The 22,618-nt window shown below is 38.3% G+C and overlaps 1 protein-coding gene across 5 annotated transcripts in view; it reads left to right on the plus strand.

Annotated features, from left to right (window-relative positions):
- Positions 1–22,618, plus strand: part of RABGAP1 (RAB GTPase activating protein 1) — a 203,881-nt gene that overhangs the window by 96,839 nt on the left and 84,424 nt on the right. For all 5 annotated transcript variants that reach the window (XR_009552091.1, XM_060200118.1, XM_007539963.3 and 2 more), the window contains one exon: positions 1,353–1,503. Coding sequence is in view for 4 of the 5 variants with exons in the window: in XM_060200118.1 (XP_060056101.1) it covers positions 1,353–1,503 (151 nt within the window). In the remaining variant the exon portion in view is untranslated. The remainder of the gene's footprint in view (positions 1–1,352; positions 1,504–22,618) is intronic.

Genomic DNA, 22,618 nt, shown 5'->3' on the forward strand with positions numbered 1-22,618 from the left:
AAAAACACACTTTAGATACCAATTTTAACGTAGAATGTAAAAATGTACTATTCTGTTGTTAATACTGAAGCAGGGTCAAGCATTTATCTTTGATTATGTGTTCTTTGGTAAGAATTTACTATTGTTTTTTATTATTTATTTTTTTATTATCTTTATTTATTGGATAGAGACAGCTAGAAATCCAGCGGGACGGGGGTAATAGAGGGAGACAGAGAGACACCTGCAACACTGCTTCACTCTCGCAAAGCTTTCCCTCTGCAGGTGGGGACTGGAGGCTTGAACCTGGGTCTTTGAGCATTGTAATATGTGGGCTCAACCACGTGCGCCACCACCCGGCCCCATTACTATTGTTTTTAAGTTTATCACCTTCATTTCACCTGTTGCATTTTAAGATATTACTGAGTGTTGAACCTGTGACTTCTGAACCTTCAAGCATTGGTACTCTAACAAGTTGAGCTATCTTCTCAGTCCTCTACTGATAAGAGTTTTTCTTTTCTTTTTTTTTTTTAATTTTTTATTTAAGAAAGGATTAGTGAACAAAAGCATAAGGTAGGAGGGGTACAACTCCACACAATTCCCACCACCCAATCCCCATAACCCACCCTCTCCCATGATAGCCTTCCCATTCTCTAGCCCTCTGGGAGCATGGACCCAGGGTCGTTGAGGGTTGCAGAAGGTAGAGGGTCTGGCTTCTGTAATTGCTTCCCCAATGAACATGGGCGTTGACTGGTTGGTCCATACTCCCAGTCTGCCTCTCTCTTTCCCTAGTAAGGTGTGTCTCTGGGGAAGCTGAGCTCCAGGACACATTGGTGGGGTCTTCAATCCAGGGAAGCCTAGCCAGCTGATAAGAGTTTTTCTGTCTTATTACTTAAAGCACAGTCAGCAATCTGTGGCTTTCAGCTTTGCATTCTTGTTTTCAAAAGAAAACATAGAGCAACTATTTAAAGATACCAAGGAAGCAGTCTCACTATAGAATGCATGCAGATTGTAATTTTTCTCCTTTACTGATGTTTACATTTATCTTGATTTGCCAGACTTATTTGACACCTTATTCTTTTGTTGCTTATTAATATGTCATCTTTCTATATCATTTAGTTAATTCCCACAAAAATAATACTCTTCAGGGCCAGCAAAAGCTTACCTCAGAAGGCTCCTGCTTTACCATGCATGTGACCCAGGTTCAAACATGACCTCAGTTCCACTGGGGGAAGTCTTAGTGCTGTGGTGTTTTTTTTTCTGTGTGAAAAAGTCAACCCACAGTGGTGCTGCCCTGGTGAAAAGAAGAAAAAAAACATAACACTCTTTAAAGAATCTTTTTTTCATGCATTTATAGATTATGATTTTGTTTTTAGGCATCTTAATTTGAGTGTGAGACCAAAGCAGTTGTCATCCTTAGTAAGAAGTGGTGTTCCTGAAGCTCTTCGAGGTGAAGTCTGGCAGCTACTAGCAGGTTGTCACAACAATGACCACCTGGTAGAAAAATACCGAATTCTCATCACAAAGGTAAGGAAATGATAATTCAGCCTCAGCATTGGCTTTTATAAATTTGATATAAAAATATTACTGTTCCTGCTTGATTTCTAAAAGTCAAGTTGTTTCTAGTGTTGACACAAAAAAGAAGGCATAGGTTTTCCTCATTGGTTGATTTCATTTCAGAGGCAGAAGATGCCTCCTAGCCTACTTTATCTAAATTCATTTTTATCATACATACATGATTAGTCAAATAAGTTTGCTATGCAATATATAAGAAACTTTCTTTAGTCTATATTAAGCCTTTCACAATTCACAGAAATATGTTCTTTATGGATAAGTTTCATATTTTAAATGGAAGAGCGTGGATGATTCTTTTATCTTTTTTTAAATTTTTATTTATAAAATGGAAATATTGATAAGACTATACAATAAGAGGGCTACATTTCCACACAGTGCCCACCCCCAGAGCTCCATATCCAACCTCCTCCCTTGATAGCTTCCCTATTCTTTATCCCTCTGGGAGTTTGGACCCAGGATCATTGTGGGGTGCAGAAAGTGGAAGGTCTGGCTTCTGTGATTGCTTCTCCGCTGAACATGGGTGTTGGCAGGTTGATCCATACTCCCAGCCTGTCTCTCTCTTTCCCTAGAGGGGCAGGGATCTGGGGAGGTGGGGCTCCAAGACACATGTTGGGGTCATCTGCCCAGGGAAGTCAGGTTGGCATCATGGTGGCATCTGGAACCTGGTGGCTGAAAAAGGAGTTAACATATAAAGCAGAATAAATTGTTGACTGATTATGAACCTAAAGGTAAGAATATTGCAGATGAAGATTTGGGGTCTCTGATTTGGAAAAAGCTAGTAGGTCTATTTTAGGTGTATTCCAAAGGGCCCATGACTTTACTAGTTTTTACCTGAACCTGATATCTGATATGCAGGTGGACCCAAGTTATTGTCTGGGGAGATTGGTGTTATAGTTGGAAAAAGGGCTAGAAAGCTGCATCAATGAAGAGAGTAGCTCCCAAGTATGGGGAAATTAAATAAATATTGTTAACTGTAAACTCTACCAGTTTGATCTGGGACCCATATTCTGCATAGGAGCCTATGTAGCTTCTAAATCTGAGCTCAGATCTAGGTCTGAGCTCACATTCTGTGGTCATGGCTAGGAACATTCCAGGCTGCACTAATTTCAGGACCCATTTTCCTCGAGTGGTAGGTAGAGTATGTTGTGCAACCTCCCTTCGGAGAATGGAACACTCCCTGCCATTGGTGATCCACATTGAGGGCAAGGTCCTATAGGGGGCCAGAAAAGGGTTCATTATGTTGTTCCTGATGGAGATGACCAGTGACAGTGGCGAGAGGGATCTGTTAGAGGTCTAGGCCCATCAATGTCTGTGTGGGAATCTCAGGACTTCCTGACTAGGGCACTAGGTGATGGGGTGGCCTGGTAGTGACTAAAGAGTCATTGTTAAAGTATGCCAGTCTCTTGCCATTATTCAGCTTTTGTAGTCCTTACTTTGATAAGGTTAGCTTTAGAGTGACTGAGGGAAGTGTAATAGGAAGTAGGTGAGGAGGGTATTTAGGTTTAAGTAGAAACTGTTTCATTAGATACTTTAAGGTGTCTTTTTAGATCTCTACTTGCTTGCTGCATTTCTTGACTCATTGCAAACTATTGTGCACTTTTGCTTTAAGGTATATGTTTTTCCCTAACTATGGATGCATGTACATATGCCCTATCTCCTGGGCCCTGGTCAATATCTAGGCTTTGAGGTTTTGTTAAGAAGTGCACCACCCGAAATGGAATTAAGGAGTCCTATGAGCTAGGAAAGATCTCACCAGAGTAATGAAGCTGAAGGGTTGACATTCCACACTCAAAGTCTCTGGACACAGTCCAAAGTGAAACATGCTGAGGTGGTTCTCGTTGCATTAATTAGGTTGGGATCAGCAGATGCACTGTCAGTTGGTATGAATCGAGAGAAGCATACAGGAAAGTGAGCCCCGCCCTAGAAGTTCCAGGACTGGGAGTTGTATGGGCTAATTTATAGATAGAGGGGAAGGTTCATGCTATTTTAGGGTTTAAGGCAATAGATAGTTATTGCTATAACCAAATTATTTGTCAATTGGATTAACTATGAAAACCCCATTGTTAGGATTTTCTGTATCATACAAGACCTCACCATAATTTAATGTCCTTTTATGCTATTTATATATAGCTGTATCTTATAAAGTAACACCACCAGCTGCTCTGTTCTCCCTGGTCTAAGATTTTAGGAGATATAATATTTCAAAGAACAAGTTATTATTAGAAATGTATTAACAGTTTGAGCCCACTATTAAAATTCAGTAGTAGCACAATGGGTTAAGCGCATGTGGTGCAAAGTGCAAGGACCAGCGGAAGGATCCTCGTTCGAGCCCCCAGCTCCCCACCTGCAGAGGAGTCGATTCACAAGTGGTGAAGCAGGTCTGCAGGTGTCTATTTTTCTCTCCCTCTCTCAGTCTCTCCTTCCTCTCTCCATTTTGCTCTGTCCTATCCAACAACAACAACATCAATAACAATAATAAAACAACAAGGGCAACAAAAGGGAATAAATAAATATTAAAAAATAACATTTATAAAAAAATTCTGTCTGATTACCAATTTGAAGTCTTAAGTGCTTAGTGAAGGAATCTATACTTAGCCTGTGGTCTGTGCATCAAAAAGTTTGAGACATTCAATCCATTTTTCCCCCTCGTATTAATTAAATAGTTATTTGTGAGACTGTAAGTTAATAGGAGTGTATATTAACACCATTCCCACCACCAAAGGTCTGTGTCCCCCCAGTGAAGCTGAACATTTACCCTCACCCTCCACCCAGAGATTTTTACTTCAGTGCCATTCTCCAAATTCAGCAGATTCTGCTTTGAGTTTCCCTTTTTGTTCTTCCTTCTCAGTGTCTGCTTATGAGTGGGATCATCCCATAGTAATTGTTGTTTGACTTATCTCACTTAACATAATTACTTCTAGCTCTATCCAAGATGGGACAGAGAAGGTGGGTTCATTGTTCTTAATAGCTGCATAGTATTCCATTGTGTAAATATACCACAGCTTTCTCAGCCATTCATCTGTTGTTGGGCACCTGGTTTGCTTCCAGGTCTTAGCTATTATGAATTCTGCTGCTGTGAACATAGGTGTATACATTATCTTTTTTTTTGTGTGTGTATACATTATACATAGGTGTATACATTATCTTTTGCTGAAAACATAGGTGTATATATTATCTTTTTGGTTGGGTGTTAGAATATATCCCAAGGAGAGAAATTACTGGGTCATATGAAAGGTCTATTTTTAGCCTTCTGAGAGTTCTCCAGATTGCTCTCCACAGAGGTTGGACCAATTTACATTCACACCAGCAGTGTAGGAGGGTTCTTTTGTCCACACAATATCTCCATTTTTGCTGCTGTTATTTTTGATGTATGTCATTCTCACAGGGGTGAGGTGGTATCTCAATGTTGTTTTTATTTGTATTTCTCTGACAGTTTGTGATCTGGAGCAATTTTTCATATATGTTAGCCTTTTGAATCTCTTCTGTAGTGAATATTCTGTTCATATCCTCTGCCCATTTTTGGATGGGATCATTTGCTTTGTTGGTAAGTTTGTTGAGCTCTTTGTGTATTTTGGTTATTAGTTTCTTATCTGATGTATGACATGTGGAGATCTTCTCCCATTCTGTGAGGGGTCTCTTTGTTTGGGTGATAGTTTCCTTTGCTGTGCAGAAGCTCTTCAATTTGATGTAGTCCCACTGATTTGTTTTTGTTTTAGTCTTCCTTGCAATTGGGTTTGTATCATCGAAGATGTCCTTGAGGTTTAGGTGGGAAAATGTTCCACAAATGTTTTCCTTTAAGTATTTGATAGCTTCTGGCCTAACATCCAGGTCCTTGATCCATTTGGAGTTGACTTTTGTTTCTGGTGAAATAAAGTCGTTCAGTTTCATTCTTCTGCACGTTTCAACCCAGTTTCCCCAGCACCGTTTATTATAGAGAGCCTCTTTCCTCCATTTAATAATTTGGGCCCCTTTATCAAAAATTAGACGTTCATAGGTGTGGGGGAATTCTTTTATCTTAAGCCACTTTCCTACTTAACCCCTTCTTCTCAATTGAAAAATAATTTTTTTATAGTATCTCCTCAAATTCATGTGTTCTTCAGTGCTTTTCACGTGAAATAACAAAAAGATTCTTCATATAATTATATAAAATTTAGATTTATTTTCTGTAAGGTTGGGTGATATTTTGTGCCTCTGTGTCATCTTATTGGTTTAGAATAGGGAAGCTTCCAGTGGAGGGGATGGGACATGAAACTCTGGTGGTAGAGAATTGTACCCCTTTTATCTTACAATCTTGTTAATCATTATTAAATCACTAATAATTTTTTGTTTTTGCTTTTTTCCTATCTTTTTTTTAGTTATTTAAAAATCCTTTATAAGACTGTAAGATTACAAGAATATAATTCCACAGTGTTTCTGCTACCAAAGTTATTGACCCTCAACCTCCCCCTCCCATGATAACCATCATTGTTCTCACCAAGTCTTAGAAACATTCACTTTTTTTTAATTTTCTTTTTTTCCAGATATATATATATATATATTTTATTTAAGAAAGGATTAATTAACAAAACCATAGGGTAGGAGGGGTACAACTCCACACAGTTCCCACCATCCCATCTCCATATCCCACTCCCTCCAATGATAGCTTTCCCATTCTCTATCCCTCTGGGAGCATGGACCCAGGGTCATTGTGGGTTGCAGAAGGTAGAAGGTCTAGCTTCTGTAATTGATTCCCCGCTGAACATGGGCGTTGACTGGTCAGTCCATACTCCCAGTCTGCCTCTCTCTTTCCCTAGTAGGGTGTGTCTCTGGGGAAGCTGAGCTCCAGAACACATTGGTGAGGTCTTCAATCTAGGGAAGCCTGGCCAGCATCCTGATGGCATCTGGAACCTGGTGACTGAAAAGAGAGTTAACATATGAAGCCAAACAAATTGTTGAGCAATCATGGACCCAAAGCTTGGAATAGTGGAGAGGAAGTGTTAGGGAGGTACTCACTGCAAACTCTAGTGTACTTCTGCTTTCAGGTATATATTTTGCACTAGTTTATGGATATGTGTGAACATATGCTCTCTCTCACAGAAACTGGTGTATATCTAGGTTTTGGGACTTTGTTAGAAAGTGAACCACCTGAGATGAAATTAGAGTATACTATGAAAGGAAAGGTCTCACCCGAGTAATGAAGCTGAAGGGTTGTCATTCCACACCTGAAGTCTCTGGACACAGTCTGAAGTGAAGCATGTTGAGGTGGCAATTGTTGTGTTGGTTAGGTTGTGATCGGCAGATGCAATATTATTTGATATGGATTGGGAGAGGCATATGGGAAAGTGGGCCCTATCCAAGGGTTCCAGGACTGGGGGAAGTAGGGGCTCTATAGTGGAGATGTGAGGTTCCTGCTGTCTTAGGGTTCAAAAATACAATCGATAGTTAATGTTATCATCACATTATTTGTTAATTGGGTTAACTTAGAAAAGTCCTTTTGTTATGGTTTGCTGTACAGTACCCAGAATCTTGTATATAGCTGTGCTATTGGATGCTTCTGATCTACTTGGTCTAGGCTTTTGAGAGAATCTGCATATCAGATACACAGCCTATATATTAAAAAGATTTAGTTTGTGTTTTGAAAAACTTTGAGACATACAATTGATTTTCCCCCTCTCATATTAATTAGTGATTTATATGTCTACATTTTGCTAGGAGTGTACATAAACACCATTGCCACCACCAAAAGACTGTGACCCATCCCTCCCACCCACTCCCACTCCCACTGGCCAAGGAAGCTGCATGTCTACCCCTCACCACTGGGTTTTTACTTTGGTGCCCTACTTACAATTTGATCATGTCCTGATGTTAGTTTCCCTTTCAGATCTTCTTAGTCAACTTCTGTTGATGAGTGGGATCATCCCATACTCATCTTTATCTTTCTGACTTAGCTCACTTAACATAATTCCTTCTAGCTCTGTCCAAGATGGGTCAGAGAAGGTGGGTTCATTGTTCTTGGTAGCTGCATAGTATTCCATTGTGTATATATACCACAGCTTTCTCACCACTCATCTGTTGTTGGGCACCTGGGTTGCTTCCAGGTTTTAGCTATTATGAATTGTGCTGCTATGAACATAGGAGTATACACCTCTTTTTGGTTGGGTGTTATGGAGTCCTTGGGGTATAAGCCCAGGAGAGGAATTACTGGATCATATGGAAGGTCCATGTCTAGCCTTCTAAGAGTTTTCCAGACTGCTCTCCACAGAAGCTGTACCAATTTACATTCCCACCAGCAATGTAAAAGGGTTCCTCTGTCCCCACAACCTCTCCAGCATTTGTTGCTGCTGTCCTTTTTTATGTATGCCATTCTTACAGGAGTGAGGTGGTATCTTAGTGTTGTCTTAATTTGCATTTCTCTGACAATCAGTGACCTAGAGCTGTTATTCATATGTTTGTTAGCCTTTTGGGTCTCCTCTGTAGTGAATGTTTTGTTCATATCCTCTGCCCATTTTTGGATGGGGTCATTTGCTTTTTTGGTTCTAAGTTTGCTGAGCTCTTTATATATTTTGGTGATTAGTTTCTTGTCTGATGTATGGCATGTGAAGATCTTCTCCCATTCTGTGAGGGGTCTCTTTGTTTGTTTAATAGTTTCTTTGGATGTGCAGAAGCTTTTCAATTTGATGTAGTCCCATTGGTTTGTTTCTGCTTTAGTCTTCCTTGCAATTGGGTTTGATTCATCAAAGATGTCCTTGAGGTGTAGGTGGGAAAGTGTTTTACTAATGTTTTCCTCTAAGTATTTGATTGTTTCTGGTCTGACATCTAGGTCTTTGATCCATTTGGAGTTGATTTTTGTTTCTGGTGAGATAAAGTGGTTCAATTTCATTCTTCTGCATGTTACAACCCAGTTTTCCCAGCACCATTTATTGAAGAGAGCCTCCTTTTTCCATTTAATCCTTTGGGCCCCCTTATCAAAGATTAGATGTCCATAGGTGTGGGGATTTATTTCTGGGCTTTCAATTCTGTTCCACTGGTCTGTGTGCCTATTTTTGTTTCAGTACCATGCTGTTTTGATGATGATGGCTTTATAATATAGTTTAAAGTCTGGGAGTGTGATGCCTCCATTTCTGTTTCTTTTCTTCAAGATGGTTTTGGCAATTCTAGGTGTTTTCAGGTTCCAGATAAATGATTATAGTGTTTGTTCTATTCTCTTAAAGAAGCTTGGTGGAACTTTGATGGGTACTGCATTAAATTTGTATATGGCTCTGGGGAGAATATTCATTTTGATGACATTTATTCTTCCAATCCATGAGCATGGGATATCTTTCCATTTCTTGGTATCAGTTTCTATTTCCTTGTGTAGCGACTCATAGTTTTCAGCATACAAGTCTTTCACTTCTTTGGTCAACTTTATTCCTAGGTATTTGATTGATTTTGCTGAAACAGTATATGGGAGTGATTTCTGGATGTCTTCTTCTTCAGATTTAGTGCTTGCATAAAGAAATGTCACTGATTTTTGTACATTGATTTTGTAGCCTGATACCTTGCTATATTGCCTAATAACTTCCAGTAATTTTCTGCTGGATTCTTTAGGTCTTTCTATGTATACTATCATATCATCTGCAAATAGTGAGAGCTTGACTTCTTCCCTTCCAATCTGTATTCCTTTGATTTCTTTCTCTTGCCTGATTGCTATGGCAAGAACATCCAATACTATGTTGAAGAGTAACGGTGACAGTGGACAGCCCTGTCTAGTCCCCGATCTGAGGGGGAATGCTTTCAGCTTCTGTCCATTGAGTATGATGTTGGCTGTAGGTTTGCTATATATAGACTCCACTATCTTGAGGAATTTCCCATCTATTCCCATTTTTTGTAGAGTTTTGAGCATGAATGGGTGTTGGATTTTGTCAAAGGCTTTCTCTGCATCTATTGAGATAGTCATGTGGTTTTTGGCTTTGCTTTTATTGATGTGGTGAATGACATTGATTGACTTACGGATGTTGAACCAGCCTTGCATTCCTGGGATGAATCCCACTTGGTCGTGATGAACAATCTTTTTGATATGTTGCTGTATCCGGTTGGCCAAGATCTTGTTTAATATTTTGGCATCTATGTTCATCAGAGATACTGTTCTGTAGTTTTCCTTTTTTGTTCTGTCCCTATCAGCTTTTGGTATCAGGGTGATGTTGGCTTCATAGAAGGTGGAAGGGAGTATTCCTGTTTCTTCAATCTTATGGAAAAGCTTAAGAAGTATGGGTACTAACTGTTTCCTGAAAGTTTTGTAGAATTCGTTTGTGAAGCCATCTGGTCCAGGACTTTTGTTGTTGGGAACATTCACTTTAAAAAAAAAAAAAAGTTCAGGCATTTCAGTTCCCTATATTCTACATATGAGTGAAACCATTTGGTAATTGTCTTTAACTTCTTTACTTCTCCCAACATAATCAATCCCAGTTGTACTCATTTTTTCCTGAAGGATACAACATCTTTTTAAAATATTTATTGATTTATTCCTTTTTTGTTGCCCTTGTTTTATTGTTGTAGTTATTATTGTTGTTATTGATGTCATTGTTGTTGGATAGGACAGAGAGAAATGGAGAGAGGAGGGGAAGACAGAGGGGGAGAGAAAGAAAGAAAGTTGCTTCGCTGCTTGTGAAGCAACTCCCCTGCAGGTGGGGAGCCGGGGGCTCCAACTGGGATCCTTAGGCCAGTCCCTGTGCTTTCTGCCACGTGCGCTTAACCTGCTGTGCTACCTCCCAACTCCCAACATCATCTTTTTGAATTGCAGAGTAGAATTGAATGTATGTCCAACAATGTTTTAAATTTAATTTAATTTTACTTTATTAGTGATTTACAAGATTATAAGATAATAAGTGTATAATTCCACACCACTTCTACTACCACAGTTCTGTGCCCCCATCCCCTCTCCAGTTGTAACTGCCATAGTTCCCAAAATCATAGATGTGTGTATGGATATATTTTTTATTACCCTTTTTTATTCACTTCTATTGTCCTGCATCACTTCCTTTCTAATCTGCCTATACCCATTACAACTTCTCAGTGTCTTTCCTTTTTCCTCTTTCCTCTCAGATAAAAGAAACTTCCTTAGATGTTTTCTAGATTCTCTTTCTTCTTAGTTATGGTAGAAAAACAAAGTTCATGGTTACAAACAGTCCAGGTCTCTCTGGAACTGGAGTTCAGAGCCCTCTGGCCCTTTTCCTGTAATATTTCCCCCACTCTGGGAGTATGGACCAAAATTCTTTTTTTTTTTTTTAATCTTTATTTATTGGGTGGAAATAGTCAGAAATTGAGAGTGTATGGGAGATAGAGAAAGAGAGAGACACACACCTGCAACATTGCTTCACCACTTGCAAAGCTTTCCCCCTGCAGGTGGGAACCAGGGGTTGAACCTGGGCCCTTGCGCACTGTAACATGTGTGCTCAACCAGGTGTGTTACTACTCGGCCCCTCTGGACCAAAATTCTGTATGGAGTGCAGGAGAAAGGAGTTCTGCCTTCTGTAATTGTTTCTCTGCTGGGCATGGATGCTGGCCAGGTGATTCATACCCCTTGTCTGTTTCTGTCTTTCCCTGATGGGTAGGGCTCTGTAGAGTCCTATAACTTCTTTACTTTACAGGTGGGCATTTAGGTTGCTTCCACTCTTTGGTGATTGTGAATAAAGAAATGTGTGTATGTAAAATGCCCTTTGAATAAAGCTTTGTTTTTGTTTCATCAAATTCTTGGGGTCTTTATGTTCAGTGAACTTTCTCTAGTAGTAGGTTAATCCTAAGCCTAGGTTGTTGGATTGCTCAGAACCAAGATATATGAGAATTTTCAGTGTGGCAAAATGTAGAATTTAAAAAAAATACTAAAAATTCTATAAAGGTGAATAACAATACTAGAAAATGAATACACAGAGGCATGTGTGGTAGTGTACCTGATTAAACGCACATAGCACTAAGTGCAAGGACCCCCACAAAAATCAAAGTTTTGAGCCCCCAGCTTCCCACCTTTAGGGAGGATGCTTCACAAGTGTCAAAGCAGGTCTGCACAGGTGTCTATCTTTCTTCTCCCTCTCCCTCTGTCTCTCTCTCTCTCCACTCTCAATTTCTCTCTGTCCTTTCCAATAAAAAGGAAAAAAAAAGGGCCACGTGGTAACTTACCTGGTTAAGTGCACATGTTACAGTATGCAAAGATACAGGTCCAAGCCCCTGGTCCCCACCTGCAGGGGGAAAGCTTCCCAAGTGGTGAAGCAGGGTTGTATGTGTCTCTTTGTCTCTCTCCCCCTTTATCCCCCCTTCCCCTCTCAACTTCTCTCTGTCTCTATCCAATAATTAATAAAAAATATTTTTAAAAAAAGGAAAAAATGGCTGCCAGGAGCTGTGTGTAAGTAACATTGAGTGCCAGCAATAACTGGCAAAAACAAATAAAAATGAACACATATACTCCTTATTGGGGGAAAAGTAGCATTTATACAGAAATTGATACCTTTCTTCACTAGAAAATGACTTTGTTCAGAATATTTGTGTTTCTCCTCATTATCTAATTTCCAGTTGGATATTTTTCTTTCAGGAACTTACATTTTTATTTCGTCCATTATGCTGATAATCTATAATAGTTTCACGAGTAGTTACTGAGTTCCTGTTGTAACCACAACAATTAGAAAGTCCAATACAAAAGTAATTAATTTTCATATGATAAACATGTCATACAGTAGTGTGAAATAGCATAGAGGGATCCACCCAAGGGAGTGAGTACTTTATATTGAGAAAACAGAAGAATATTTTTCCAGAATATACCATACACCCCCTCTCCTCTCTCTTTTTTTAAAATAGCTATTTATTCCCTTTTTGTTGCCCTTGTTGTTTTATTGTTGTAGTTATTATTGATATCATTATTGTTGGATAGGACAGAGAGAAATGAAGAGGGGAGGGGAAGACAGACAGGGGGAGGAGAAGACAGACACCTGCAGACCTGCTTCACTGCTTGTGAAGCGACTGCCCTGCAGGTGAGGAGTCAGGGGCTCGAACTGGCATCCTTACGCCAGTCCTTGCACTTTATGCCACATGCGCTTAATCCGCTGTGCTACCACCAGACTCCCCTGTCCTCTCTTTCTATCTATATTTCTCCCTTTTCTATCTGAAAAAAAAGTTGAGGTGAAGCCCAGCAATGATCAAATATATATATAAGAATGTAACACATTATAGTCAAATTCTAGAAAAGATTTCCCATTCATAGAAGGTTGGAAAGACATTGTTCTTGTAGTGTGAATGGAGTGATTGAAGATTGGAGATAAATGCAAAATACAATTAGTAAAGGTACACCTAATTGGTTTTTTTCTTTGGTTGACAAATGGTATTTTGGCTATTTAATTCTTTACTGCATCTCTAACTTTGTAGTTCCTCTTTGAAATCCTTTGAAATGTTTGGTTGAAATGATTTCAGATATTTTGATTGTTTTATTTATGCTATTATATGGCTTTTAGATCTTATTTACTACCATCTAGGTGGGTAGAACCTAAAAAAATAGGTTCAATTTTATTTCAGTTTTAGCCATTTGAATAAAACTGCTATGAGTCTTGCAAATACTAAGTGCTATGATCTGAAGGCTTTTACCCTTCAAAATTTATTTCTATTGCTGGTGAGCATATGCTGATGGTGGGTACCTTTGGGAGGTGATAGATCTGTAAGAGAAGAGCCCTCCTGATAGTGATAGATGTTCTTATATATAAGAAGCTTCAGAATGATCCCTCACCTACTTCCATTGTGAGTGCACAGCAAGAAATCAGTACTTTGTCACCTAGAAGAGGGTCTTCACCAGAACCAAGCCATCTGATCTTGGACTTCCAGTCTCCAGAACTGTAAGCAATAAATTTCTGCCATTTACAAGCCATTACGTCTATTTGGATTTGCTACAGCAACTTGAATGGATCAGAAAAACAAAATTCATGTTGTATTTATTCTGGCTATGAGTTTCTTTGTTGGGTGTATACACTTTATGTTCTGAAATATTACAATGTTGCCTTTGAAGTTTTTTTCCTTTTTTTTTTTTTTTCTTCAAGGATTATTGCTGGGGCTCAGTGCCTGCACCACGAATCCACTGCTTCTGAAGGCCATTTTTTTCTTTTGTTTCTCTAGTTGTTTTACCATTGTTGTGGTTATTATTATCATTGTTACTGATGTCGTTGTTGTTGGATAGGACAGAGAGAAATGGAGAGAGGAGGGGAAGACAGAGGGGTGAGAGACACCTGCATACCTGCCTCACCACCTGTGAAGCGACTCCCCTGCAGGTGGGGAGCTGGGGGTTCGAACCGGGATCCTTACTCGGGTCCTTGCGCTTTGTGCTACTTGCGCTAACCCACTGCACTACCAACAATCCCCAGTTTTTTTCCTTTTAAAGCAGAAAGACTGACTAGACTTATAGTGTAAAAACAAAACAAAAAGTATTAACTTGCAAACAAAAGTGATGAATATCCATGTCATTATCAAGGCTGTGTTCTAACGACTATACATAATTTTTGCACATGCCGTTTGCAATTCAAGAAAAACACCTGTTTTATAATAAAATACCTGTGAGTATGTATATTTTATGGTTTTTGTTTCTATTAGCAATGAAATTGAGAGGCACTCTTTTCTCCCCATTTCTTTAAGTTGATTTTTCAGTTGACAAGAGAACTGTAGTAACATAATGGCTGCCTTTTTTTTTTTGAGCATTTAATATTTATCAGGTATTATACGAAGCACTTTATATCCATTATCTTATTAGTTCTAAGAAAATTCTTGTGAGGTGTTATTTCCGTTTTACAAATGAAGAAGCAGAGCTACACTGAAGCTTAACAACTTGCTTCTAATAGTCAGCTAATCAATAAATCATGGAAATAGTGTTTATACTCAGGATTGCCTCCAAAATTGGTTCTGCCCCATAGCCTCCCAATTTGTCTGTCCTTGGACTTAAATTTAAAAAATTCATCTCTAGCTCAACTAGTTTACATTTGTACTAGTTGTGTAGCAAAGTACCCACGGAACCATACCCCAAACAGTACTAGTTATCTTTGTATCTAACTTCTGCTTCAGTGTCATGTAAATGATGCCAGTGTGTCATTATCAGTCTTTTTAAATGTCGTTTTTTAGTCTCTCTCTATACTATGTGTGTTTACATTATATCTTTATTGTAAGTATTGTTAAAACTTTCACTTGCTATTGTCTTTTTTTGTGGTTGTGTAACATACAAATTGTCTTTAATTTTTATGTAGAATATTTGTCTTGCTTAAGGTCTCCTACATTTAGATTTTATAAATGTAGTTTCCAAGATTTTGTTGTGAAGTTTTTCTTGTATGTGTTGTAGTTGTATGTCTTTAATCCCTCTGGAATTTATTTTTGCATATGACATAATATGGCAATCCAGTTTTACTTGCTCCCAGATGGATAACCAGTTGTGCAATTCCTGTTTTCCAACTGAATAGAACTACTATCTTTGTTATCTTAAATTCACTGAGGTTGAATTTTCGATCATGCTGTTTATTGATCTGTGAATTTCTGTAATAGTACTGTTTCTGGTCACAGAGACTTTGAGTTTTGATATCTGATAAACCTTTCAAACTGTTGGCTGCATTATAGATATATTTTTACCTATTCTTGAATATGTAATATTTCATGTAAATCTTAAAACATAATTATTTCAGTGGTCTGGAGATAGCTTATTAGGTACAGTACATGCCTTAGCATGTATGAGACCCTGGGCTTAAGCCCTAACATCCCATGAGAGCAGCATGAAGAATATTAGGGAAATTCCATGAGTGATGAAGTAGTGCTATGGTGCCTATCTCTCCTTGAGGTCTTCCTCTACATCCTACTCCTCCACCCTCCCCCTTTTAATTAATTAATTGATTAATTAATTCTTACCAGAGCATTGCTCAACTCTAGCTTATATTGGTGGTGGTGGTGGTATTGAACCTAGGACTTCGAAGCCTCAGATGTGAGAATCTCTTTGTATAACCCTTATGCTATCTGTCTCCCTTGCTCCTCCCATTTTTGTTTTTTTCCACCAGGGTTTTCTCTGGGGCTCAGTGCCTGCACAATGAATCCATTGCTTCCAGTGGCTTTTTTTTTTTGAATAGCAAGAATTTGAGAGGGAAATCTAGAAAGAGAGACCTCTGCAGCATTGCATCAACACTTAATAAAGCTTCCTCCCTGCAGGTGGGGTTTGAGGGCCCTAACCCAGTTGCTTGTGCATGGTTATGTGTATGCTCTACCGGGTGCACCACTGACCAGCCCACCCCTTCTCTCTCAAAAAGAATGGAAAGAGTTGGTGCAGGGAAAACACTTTGCAGTGGTATTGCACATGCATAAAACCTGGGTTCACTCCCTGCATTGTAAAAAATAAAATCATATAGATCTGATTATTGACTTAAAAGTTTATTTCAGTATTCTACTTTGAATTGTATTTAATTTGCATGTAAATTTAAGGTACATATTATAATTTATTTTAACATATAAGAATATATATTTTCACTTGTTTAGATTTTTTTAATGTCTGTAAAAGACTTTAGAAATGCCTTGATTTATGTCCTGCCCTTCCTTGTTAAATTTATTCTAAAGAATTTAATTATCCTTGCTAGCAGATGGATTTTTTTTTTCTTTCTGATTTCCATCTCTGGTTGCAAGCTGCTACAACAGAAAAGACAAGACTTTTTAATTTACTCAATCATCTGCCTTTTGGTATTTGTATTTATCCTTTTTATGCTAGTATATTTTCAGAGTCTTATTTATAAAATAACATCAGCAGCAAAACAATGTCACCTTTTTCTTTCAGTGTTTATTTGGTTACTAATTTCTCCTGGTTTGGTTCTGTATTTGCTGGCAGCTTTAAGACTGTGCTAAACAAAGATAGTTATAAATGCTATTCCTATCAAGTTCCTAATCTTTAATTAAAACAGTCACAGTTAAATAGTTATAATTCTTTTTTAATTCTTTAGAGAGCATATCATCATGGAGAAGGGGCAGAATAATTCTGACTTTAAGTGGTTTCTTTTTCTTTTTCTTTTTCCTGGGACTTCAGAGCCTCAGGCATTTGAGTCTCGTTGCATAAGTGATTTCTTGTTTCTTTGAGGGTTTTTTTTTTAAGTTTTTCTTTTCTAAATTTTATTTATTCATTATTGGATAGAGACAAAGAGAAATTGAGAGGGGAGGTGGAGGTAGAGAAGGAAAGGACAGAAAGACACCTGCAACCCTACTTCACCACTGGTGAAGCTTTCCTCTTGTAGGTGGGGACCAGAGGCTTGAACCTGGATCCTTGCGCACTATAATGTGAGCGCTTAACCAGGTGCACCACCACTTGGCCCCTCTCTAAGTTGTTATTAGGAATGTCTGCTAAACTTTATCAAGAGGCTGACTTACAGGGCTCCAGGTAGGTAGCTTGCTTTGCCATGCAGGAAGTCAGGTTTGAGCCTAGGACCACATGGGAGTGCCCTTGCTACTGCATGGAAACTCTGGCACTTGTGATGTCTGTCTCTGTGTTACTATCTAAATGGGAAAGAAAGAAAGAAAGAAACAAAGAAAGAAAGAAAGAAAGAAAGAAAGAAAGAAAGAAAGAAAGAAAGAAAGAAAGGGAGGGAAAAAACTCAGCTTGTGAGTAGTGAAATCATGCACAAAAAAACACAAAATAGCTTTTCACCATTCATTGAACATGATTTTGTTTGCATAAACATATAATCTATAAACAAGTGAAAGATTTCTATATATTGAAATACCTTAGCTTCACAGGATTGATTTCTACAAAATACTCCTATTTGTTTGTGTTTTCTTTCCTCGTTGGTCTTTTGACTAATGACTTTTCACCCATGCTTTCTAGATAGAACTTGTCAGAGACAGGTACAGGTATGAGAAAGATTGCAGGGATGTTCATGGCATTTTGCTACCCAGTTATCATACTGTGGCAGTTTGGGTATGGTGAATCAAGTAAGTTGTAGATGAAAATGAATGGAAATTAATTGGTGTCCAACTTCCAGAATCACCCTATTGTCCTCTTTCTGACTACTTGCATCTTTTATGTCAGCCAACTTTCTGCTACTTTTATAGCAGAAATTTACATAAAATTTGAATAGCAGAAATTTACATAAAAGCTGCTTCTTTAATAGAAACTTTAAATAATGAGGGAATAATGAACTAGGAGCATAGTCTGATGTATCATTTCCCTTCCAGCCAAGCCTTGTATTTTGGGAAACCTATTTACGTCATTTTACCTAATGGTTTTAGTGATAAACTTCAGTGGTAAATATCCTTTGCCATGAATTCTAAGCTTCTACCAAGGGCCTAACCTAGTAGCAAGTCCATATAGCCAGTATTTATATGCTTTTTTGTTTTGTTTGTTTACACGAGTGCACTGCTCATCTTTGGCTTATGTTGGTGGGGGGATTGAACCTGAGACCTGGGAGCCTCAGGCATGAAACTCTGTTTGCAATAACCATTATGGTATCTCCCCGCCTTAATATTTATATGTTCTACTGTTTGTTCAAGGGAAGCGCAAGAGGTCCATTCACAACTAAACTGGAAAAACAATCTGAATATCTATGAATAATTTCATTATTCAGGGGATTATTTAGTTACTAATTTAAATCTCTATCTAGTAGATTAAGGTTAGAAAATAGTCAAGGACTGAATATTTAGTTGTCTTCACTTGCCTGTGAATGTGCAGAAAAACAACAGGGGTGGTGGTGGTGGAATTGGTTTAGCAAGAAACACTGGTCATGGAGTTAAGAAATCTGACTATTAGTTTCACCTCTGTCTAATTTATGGTAATTCAGTTCTGCATCAGTGACCATTTATTTTCTTTTCTTTGAAATGAAGATGCTAAAGCAAATGATTGGGAGTGAAGGTAGATAGCATAATGGTTATGCCAAGAGTCTCTCATGCCTGAGGCTCCAAAGTCCTAGGTTCAATCCCCCACACCACTACAAACCAGAACTGAGCAGTGCTCTGGAAAAATAAAAATAAAGTAAATGATTGTGTTCCTTTAAATTTTTAGCACTTAAAAAATTAGATAATGTGTTTTCACCTCTCTCCCATTCCCCCAGAACAGTATTGTACTTCACAGCTATGTACTTTTGGTATCTGATTCTACAGGAAAATAGGTTGTGAACATTGTAGTAGTTCTGCTGTAATTGAATGTGTCTCTTCCAAAATTTTCACGTAAAAATCCTAATTTCCCAGTGTGGTATTTGTAGGTGGGGCTTTGGTGTGGGTGAGGGATGAAGGAGCGTTGGTAGGAAGGTGAAGGAAGCCCTTATAAATGAAATTAATGACTTTACTAAAAGTAAAAAAATAAAAAAATAAGACCCTGGTGAGCTCCTTTATTCCTCCTGCCATGTGAGGACACAGTGAGAGATGGCCATGGATCCTCACCAGACTTTAGATCTATCTCTGCCTTTATCTTGGTCCTTCCAGCCTGTGAGAAATCCATTTCTCTCTCTCTCTTTTTTTTTTTTTCTTTTTCTTTACCAGAGCACTGTTCGGCTCTGGCTTGTGGTGGTGCGGGGAATTGAACCTGGGACTTTTGGAGCCTCAGGCATGAGAGTCTGTTTGCATAACCATTATGCTATCTACACTTTGCCCCCATTTCTCTTATTTTATAAGCCATTTAGTCTATGGTATTTTTGTTATAGAAGTCCAAACAAACTAACACAAGGATCACTCATGTTGTTATTAAAGAAATTTTAGTTCTCATTTTATCTTTGTAATGTCCCTTATAGTGGGTTTTTTTTTAAGTTGGTATCTGTCCAGGAACTTCTAAAGGTTTTCTGAATTGTAAGACTGGAAATATGTTTAGTTTTGATCATATCAAATTATTTGAATTTTTTGATGTACAAATAGGCTACTTCATATATATTAATATAATTATAAGTGACTCAAATTAGGGTTTACCTTGAAGGATCTTTCGATCTTAAAACAGGATTTCCTTTTTTTTTTTATTAAAAGTATTTATTATTTAGTCAATTCAATATACTCTTATCCCATTCCTGACCTATATCACCATGATTATACCTGGGAATAAAATATACATTCTCTTTGGTTTGGAGTTGTTACCTCAAGGGGGCAACAACTACAATGAAGTTGCGTGAGAGTTACAGAAAATCCATATTGCTATGTGGCAAATGCCAGAAAGAACTTCTCCTGTGGTAGTTTAAGAATTCCAGCATTATCCAGAGATAGGGGATTTTGGGTGGAATATATATACATATATATTTCAGCTTCATAGTATAAGAGGAGATAAGTTCAGAAAAAAATAGCGAGCGACTAGAACTTAGCCTCATAAAGCATATTTAAGATTTTAGGTAATAGTCACTGAAACATTTAAATGAGATAAGTGACAGGTCATGTGTAAAGCAGTTTATAGTATTCACCTGAAGGCAGTTTGTCATGATTCACCCTACTTCTTTTGTATTCAAATTATTGACATTGGGCAATTAAACATTGAACTTTAGTTTATTTATGTGTAATATGGGATAGTGATAGTGCCTTACTTGTAAACTTGTTAGAATTAATTTAATGAATGAAAACAGTACAAATTATAACCCTGGTTCAATATACATTACTGTTTAGTTATAATTTTGTTAGCATTATTAGTTTTAGAAAAACCCATTCTAGTTACTTGAGTGAGAATATTTAATTGTGGTGAACTCTATTAGTAACTTAAGCAAGAGGTAACTGTGATTTAAATTTGAGTTGTCACAGAAAAGAGGAGGATGAAATACTACTGAAGATAAATTTCAGAGATAGAATTCCTTGTACTGGGTGATTAATATGGGAGGTGAGGGGTAAGAATAATAGAAAAGTGAGTGAAACTACCTCAAGTTCATTTTGGATTGATGTTAATATAAATACATCCACATAAGCTGCTCTAAAATATGTTAATTATACAACCCAACTTGTAAAGTTCATTTTCATTAAATATTAAATGACAGATAATGTTCAAAAGTGAATTGAACTGGGACTTTTTCATCTGTAATAGTCAAGCTTCTGAATAGATTTGGAGAATAAATATAATTTGCATAGAGCTGTGGCTTAGCTGTAGAGTGCATTCTTTGCAAACCTGATGCCCTGGGTTTAACCCCAGTTAGAAATCCAGTAGTTTACTTAGCCTTTTCTCTACTTCTTCTTCCTCCTCCTCTTCCTGTTGTTTTTCTTCTTCTCTTTCTCCTTCTCCTCCTTCTCCATCTCCTCCTCCTTCCTTTCTTTTTTTTTCCTTTTTGTTCCATGTTTCTTTCCCTTCTTTAAACTCTGTCATTATATTTTAAGTAAACAAGTTGAACCACATGACATTTGCCATACTTACAGATCTAAAGAGATTTAACCAGAAATGAGATGGTTAAATATTGGCAGTTTCATATGATTCACTCAGTTATAAAGAATGTTTAATTGAACCTCTGAGCCTATTTTGAGTTAAATTGAATAGCAGTAACTATCTGAAGGAGTGTTGCTGTGATGGCATAAAGATATGTAAAAATGATCCCCATAGTGTTGGGTGACTTAACTCTGTCATTTATTCAGAGACGATATCTGGCAGTGGTGGTGTTTTGTTTGTTTTGGTTTGGTTCACTTTACTGAAAGGGTCTTATATATTGTGTTTGTGTTGATTATAAATGTATATTTGGAAATTCAGAAAATACTAGAGAAGAAAATTATAAAATCACTTATAATTCCATCATTCAGTTTTCTTCTTCTAGTGTTTGCCCTTCTTCCGTAGCCAGTCAACAGCGTCAGGTTGAGCCTGATGTAAAGTTTCGAGACCTCCTTTGAATCTGGAGAGGTGGCAGTCGTTGACTATGTGGGTCATAGTCTGTCTGGAGCCGCAGGGGCAGTTCGGGTCGTCTCTGGCTCCCCAGCGATGGAACATAGCGGCGCACCGGCCATGGCCTGTTCGATAGCGATTGAGGAGGGCCCAATCATAACGTGCTAGGTCAAAGCCGGGTTGACGCTTGCAGGGGTCTGTGATGAGGTGTTTGTTCTTTACCTCAGCTGACTGCCAACTCTGTTTCCAAGAGTCTGGAACAGAGAAGTTCAGTGTAGGCTAGGGGACCAGATTGGGTGACGAGACGTCAAGCGTTGGACAGGGTGGGCGAAGGTATCCGCTTATATTGGCAGGTCCGGTCGAGCGTAGACGTGGGAAATGAACTTAGATGATGCCGCATCCCGACGAATATCTGGCGGGGCGATGTTGCTAAGAACTGGCAGCCATGGAACCGGGGTGGAACGGATGGTTCCAGAAATGATCCTCATGGAGGAATATAATTTGGAATCGACCAAGTGGACATGGGGGCTACGGAACCATACTGGGGCACAGTATTCTGCAGTGGAATAGCATAATGCCAGAGATGATGATCGTAGTGTGGAAGCGCTCGCGCCCCATGAGGAGCTGGCCAGTCTTGCAATGATGTTATTCCTCGCGCCCACCTTTGCTGCAGTTTTTTCATCATTCAGTGAAAAGTAGAATTGATAGAGAGCCAGATTCAGAAATAGTTATAGTAGCATAAAATTCTGATTTGGGCAGATGTTGTTGTTTTCATTCATTGAAGTATAAATTTCAGAAATCATTTTTCTTTCATCCGAATGTTTTAACTATCACCTAAATAGAAGTTCAAAACTAAAATATTTGGCAACATAATGAGTAACCTAGGTTTGGCTGGAGGGCAGGTATTTGGGAAACTGAAAAGAATAAATGAATTTGAGTGCCCAGGACATAGGTTTGGTAATTAGGGATAATAGAATGAGAGAGTGCTTAGAATGATTCCTAAATTTCATACCTGAGGGCAGGAGAGATAGCATAATGATTATGCAAAGAGACTTTCATGCCTGAGGCTCCACAGTCCCAAGTTCAATCCCCTGTACCATCAATAGCCAGAGCTGAGTGGTGCTGGGTGGGAGCCCAAGTTTAACAACTGAGTGCCCAGAAAAAATGTTGGGGAAGAAAAAAAAATTTAACATCCTGTATTTGAAGTCTCTGTAGGACATCTAGGTAGAAGATGTGTGACTAGCAGGCAAATTGTAGATGGAAAAGAAAGTGTAGGTGTGAAGTCAGGGAAGGAGAATAGAAGAGAAATTATTT

This window comes from Erinaceus europaeus, chromosome 10 (genome assembly GCF_950295315.1).
Source record: "Erinaceus europaeus chromosome 10, mEriEur2.1, whole genome shotgun sequence".
Lineage (NCBI taxonomy): Eukaryota > Metazoa > Chordata > Mammalia > Eulipotyphla > Erinaceidae > Erinaceus > Erinaceus europaeus.